The sequence below is a fragment of the Neodiprion virginianus genome, chromosome 5, assembly GCF_021901495.1.
Source record: "Neodiprion virginianus isolate iyNeoVirg1 chromosome 5, iyNeoVirg1.1, whole genome shotgun sequence".
NCBI lineage: Eukaryota > Metazoa > Arthropoda > Insecta > Hymenoptera > Diprionidae > Neodiprion > Neodiprion virginianus.
In genome coordinates, this window is record NC_060881.1 from 8,440,623 (window position 1) to 8,446,627 (window position 6,005).

At 39.5% G+C, this 6,005-nt stretch overlaps 1 protein-coding gene across 1 annotated transcript; it reads left to right on the forward strand.

Moving 5' to 3' along the window:
• The first annotated feature begins 2,426 nt into the window (after positions 1-2,426).
• On the forward strand, positions 2,427-4,135 carry LOC124305989 (cuticle protein 7-like). The gene is made up of 2 exons (XM_046766075.1): positions 2,427-2,550; positions 3,404-4,135. Exons 1-2 carry the CDS (start codon positions 2,539-2,541, stop codon positions 3,809-3,811), a joined length of 420 nt encoding a protein of 139 aa, XP_046622031.1. The 5' UTR covers positions 2,427-2,538; the 3' UTR covers positions 3,812-4,135.
• The last annotated feature ends 1,870 nt before the right edge of the window (positions 4,136-6,005 follow it).

Sequence of the window (6,005 nt, forward strand, 5' to 3'; positions counted from 1 at the left end):
CCGCCATAATGATCTCTGCGTAAATTATACCGACCAAGAAATGGAAGGTCGCTACTCAAAACGTGGTTGCATCTTTCAGCCTTTTCTGAGAAACTGATACCTGTTTCGACTCCTTTTTGAAATCTGACGTCGCGGATATTTATTTCAATAGAACAAAATGAAGTACTGGTCACTTCGACACCGCAGATTATGGGATAAAAGGAGCTAGAAATTATTCTCAAATGTTACTATCTGTGAACTGGTACAAAATCATGCGACGAACAATAAAATGAACTTCAACGTCGATTGCGAAGAACAAATGTAGTGGAGCATCGTTAGAAGAATCGCAATTATTGACATTCCCCAATATCTGTAGCTATTTTCAAAACGTAACTTACAGTGTTTCTTTGAAAGTAATTAAGTCACTAAAAATAATAAAAGATACGAAATAAATAAGAAAAAATAAAAGTCCGTTTGATTGCGACTACCAACTGTTTCATAATCGTGAAATTATCTCACAAAAATTGATAACTTTCGAAAGAAATTAGCGCAACTTACACGTCGAATCAGTTTTTCATGTTTGATCAGACATGCTCGTAAAAATTCTATGTAATCAAATTTACCATCGCTATATTGAAAATCGGACGACATTTCCGTATACCGAAGTACTATCAAATTCCTTGAAAATTTCGTTACCTGAAAACGTTGATTTTGACCCCAGAAAAAACAACTTGTACGTAATTTACACAGGTTTGAAATTAACGCAATACCGCGTCACAGTTCACACATTGAAATATCACCGAGAGAAAATTTCTACGCAACTTACCGAGCGCAATTTTAATTACCGTAAGCAGTTGACCGAGAACTTCACGAGGACCAAAGCGACATGATCGCTGGCGCTGCAAGTGGCGATTCACCTGCTCGCATCAATTACGATTCAAAAGTCCTGAAGACCGCGTAGCATCGAAGGACGGCCTTGATCACAACGTAATACAAAGTCATGTAACAAGTTGGGCACACGTTGCCGCCGGTTATCAATGGTCCAGATCTCCTCTTGTTACAGCTGATCGCACTCCCGAGTCCGGTGCGAAGCTGGCTCTACAAGGAGCCGCCATCGACGAGAAGAAAGCGGGACTTATGGCCCCGGGTGGATCGATTCGTTTGGGCGTTATGCAATCCGGTAAGCGAAAAGTGGATCAAATTTCAACGCCGCGCAAAGTGTGCGTATATGTTACACTGTACGGCGTTATGTCACAGAATTAATTACTCCGTCTTACTTGGATCTAAATTATGGCTAATCGACTGTCGGACACATTCGGAAAGGGTGTAATTTATCCACTCTCGCATAAGGCCGGAGCAATTACACTATTGCGATAATACAAACTATCTCGAAGTCGATCGTGCAATGCGGAAAGCTAGCCTCAGACTTTGTTTCTTCGATAAAGAAAGCCATCGTCGTGGAATAAAAATTAAATGCCATTAGGCTGGTGTAAACCACGATATATATTTGCAGAATTTTCCTCTCCACAACTCAACAACAGTCGTAAGTTGTTAGATTACTTTTTGTAAACTTATTGGTCACTGTGACAGAATCGAATAATCCACAAGACTGTGCAGTTCGTGTTTATGATGCATTCGAACATGCTCGTATTATGTGAAAGGCACCATGGATTGCTTAGTGTTTATGACTAGATAGACAGGGATTGCGAAGTTTAATTTTCAAGCCCATCTGTTTGGATCTCTTTCCTTCTCCACGATTTTCATGACGGATGCCTTTTCCATGAATTCGATTCTTATTCTACCGTCATGTAAGCTGATGCTTGACCACTGGAGCTGCAATTTCAGATGCCACGTGTTCCGACTGAGCTTAGGATCTCTAAAGGAAAGACTGACAGCTTCGATGCTACCACGGATTGCTGTGATTGATTGAGATTGATGCCGAAGCTGTAACTCTTGCTATATCTCTGCTCGAATGCAAAGAGTCCCCTTGGTGATCTAGAATGAAATATTATCCAAGCGTGCCAAATTTTACCACCATTCTTCTAATCTGAAGTTATTCAGATATTGTGATCATTTATCTTTAATTTATTACACTTCAAACGTCAATTTGAACTGAAATTAAAACGTTTTACAATTTTTTGTGAAAGCTGTGTAAAAGTAGAGCCAGTTACAAAGTATCGAATGATCCTGACATTCTGTTACGTTTTAATTTCTCAAAATCTCGATGCTTATCAATCTCTGCATTATCTATTTTGCAGGCAAACAATCGGTGCGGAGAATGAAATACAGAACGACGTGCCTGCCGGTGTCATAATGACCAGATTGATCAGCTAGCCCACGAAATAACCAATTGTTAGCCAATCGCAAGCCAGCCAATTCACGGCTGCCACGATATAGATATGTCTACAACGAGATAATCACTCTGGCATCGCGAGAGAATAATGGTTAATAAATACCGTTAGACACTCGGTGGGAGAAAGCGCACTATCGGATTGGTATATAATCTCGAGTCAATTCTGCAGCAATTAATATTCTTTCCAAAGACATTCAATAGACAATATGGCTTCCAAGGTGAGTTATAATTTTTCAGCGTAAAAAACCCGCTGAAACAAATACCTTTAGAGGTGAAGACTTTTCTCAAGGCTAGATTCACAAATACGGTTCTCTCTAGTTTGAGCTGATATATTAACAAAAAATTTCTCTGCCTGGCCACACTATTGGTAAATTTATCGACAGCGAATTCAAGTTCGCTAGTCGCTGATAACAATAGTCGACAAAATTTTTTAAGAAGCAAGGTCCTAACTAATTTTTACATAACTATCTACCCTCGTTATAAAACCGTATCTATTTTGATTCGACCAGGTCTAGTTTGTGCTTTACAGCTACTTTCAGTAAAATTGAATGTTTGTCGTTTTGGCTTTCCTTTTTTGATTCGGGGTGTTTTGCTATTTAGAATAAATACCAGTTAGTTGCAATAAATGACAAAACACCCTGAATAAAAAAACGTAAGTCAAAACGATAAACATTCAATTTTACTGTTAGTAGCTGTGACACAAAAACTAGACCTAATCGAATCAAAATAAATCAGTTTATATAACGATGATAAACAGGTGTTTAAAAATTAGTAATCATCTTCCTTATTAAAAAAATTTGTTGACCAGTGTACCGTAACACTATATATGTCATAACCTCATTTTTGTTCGCAGAAACTGTATTTTTGGAAAAACTAAAAAAATCATAAATTACAATAAAACTGTTCGTATAATTCGAAATTCTATTATACTAAACCTTGTTCCGAACACAATCAGTTCAAAGTTTTCATGTTACCCAGAAAAGGTGAATTTTTGTTAACCAATTCGTAATACATTCGATGAAAAATTTTCAAATCGTTTCGAATACATCTCTCACCGTTTTCGATTTACAGATGATCGTCTTCGCCGCTCTCGTGGCCGCTGCCACCGCCGGAATCATCGCTCCCGCCCCCGTGGCCTACCACGCCGCCCCCGCCTACGGCTACGCCGCCCCCATCGCCAAGGCCGTCGATGCCGACTACGACCCCAACCCCCAGTACAGCTACTCCTACGACGTGCACGATGAGCACACCGGAGACGCCAAGAGCCAGCAGGAGAGCCGTCACGGTGACGTCGTCGAGGGAAGCTACTCCCTGATCGAGGCTGACGGAACTCGTCGCGTCGTCCACTACACGGCCGACCCCCACAACGGATTCAACGCCGTCGTCGAGAAGGAGCCTGCAGGTCACGGACACGTCGTCGCTAAATACGCACCAGCCCCCGTGAAGTACGCCGCCCCCGCTTATGGCTACCAACACTAGATTTATTTGACGAAGTCTAGAATGACAGAATTTTGTGTAAATATATAGTAATTTAATAAATCAACTACATTGCGTGTGTTAAATTTGACAGTTTTGGTAAAGGCTCTGCGAACGAAAGATCAAAGCTTGAATGAGATTACATTACGCAAGAAGAAACCTCTTGAAATTCGATGAAAACATCTGGATATCACAATTTTGAAACGAGTTCAAATTAATCGTTCAACGCGAACTAATGGAGACTATGGTTTGATGTAGATTATATTGAAACTTGTTGATGATGGTAACTTTTTCATTTGTTACAAATATAAGGCATACCATAATCGACTTTGAAGATCAATTTTAAATCCGAGTACAGTACATCGTATTCAAAAATATCGCCGGTAGTTGTTATTACAACTACACGCTTAAATATCAATAGAAGTTTGGCGATATCTGCTCTGCACGCTGTTGTTATGTTGGTATGATTATGTCAGCCACCGATAATACGCACGTGTAGCTGACTTCACTCTGTCATAATATGGAAGTATACTTTCTTGCTGTGACAGCTAAACGTGCGTATTATCATTGGTCGGCATAATCATAGCTTGTGTTTAGTTTCTGGATTCTGTGATTAAATCATTTTTTGTTAAGATCTCTAAACGCTTCTAACGATGATATCCATCCATGTCTAATACGCAAATCCTGAACAGTCCCATCACTGCTTAAGATTTGAGAAAACTAATGTTCAATAATATATGCCTGCAAGTCCATTAGAGGTACTAATTAGCCTTGTCTTGAAATTTGACTAGTAACCTAATTGCCGAACGTCGTTATTAAATCTCATACCGTTGAACAAGTCTGTTCGTCCACTGCATATTTTCCCATGCTGGTCACCGTGCAATTGTGCAAGTCCGGCGTGTTGTCTCTGCGCATAATTGCGCATAAATGCGTATCGAAGATAAACGATTACGGTAATGAGACGTTTTATCGTTACAGAAATGCGAGAAAAAAGAGCGACGAACAACGGTAGCCGCCGACATCGCTGCCGATGTCAATTTAAGTCGGCCAAACCGATGCCGATGCCCTTAGGCACCGTTCCCTGACTCAATCGCCTGCACTTTCTCCACGACCAAGGGTTACCTAATATGGCCACGCCCATGAGCTTTGGGCGTATTGTATGGCCCGATGAATTGTATTAAACAACGAGAGCTGAACCAGTTTCGAGCAGTCCGTCAACCTTGATCCACTTGCGCTTTCTGGAACCACCGATACCGGGTGCAGACTCGTTGTCGAGTAGGTATTTTGGATCTTGATACCGGTGTAAGCTGCGCGTTACAGCTGCCGCCCCTGTCATCGACAAAGGGTTGTTTATGCAGAAACTGCAATCGGTAGCCTGATTGTATGCAATGGAAATAGTCGAAATATCAAAATTCTACGATAAGTTGCTAAAAATTTGACAGAGAACCTTAGAGGAATATTAAATCACGATGGGGACGTCAAAAACAAAGTTATCTGTACGACCGGATCATTTTTAGATAATACTAGGTGATTAATATGATTCGGAAAAAGATTTTATCATACAAATATTCATGAGGTAAACTTCAGAATAATTATCAGTTTCTAAAATAGTCGTTGAACATTTTTCTACAGCTCAGCATTATTTTTTATCAGATCATTGATCAAAGGTCGTCGTTGTTTTTGTCACGTTGCCTAGATTTCTTCTGAAATTATAGTCAGGTTTCTTTAGGGGACTAGGTAGCAAAAATAGGCCGAAAGTGGGATAAAATTCCATCGCATTTGTGAACATCTGATACAACGTACATACATTTTTTTTTTTTAGAACGTTTTTATTGGAGTTTTGGCTATAAAATTCAGCAGTTGAAGTTTCAAAAATCTAAATATTTCAGAGAGATATGGACGGATAAAGAAGACCACGCGAGTCATTCGCTGCTTCCTTATTGCCACGATTCCGATTGAACGGTTACAGTTTTCGGCTATTTTCAAGTGCCATTCTCTTCGTTGGATGTTCCTCTACAAACTGAACGAATTTTTTTTTTAAAATACTAATTAAAAAAATTAAAATTTGAAAAATAACGAAAAATGGATGACATTTGTTGTAATGACAACAATAATACATTTCTTTTTACATAGGTGTTGGGTCACTTTGTATAAAAAGTTGATATCTTCATTAAGATAAAGGCAATACCGCGTTCTT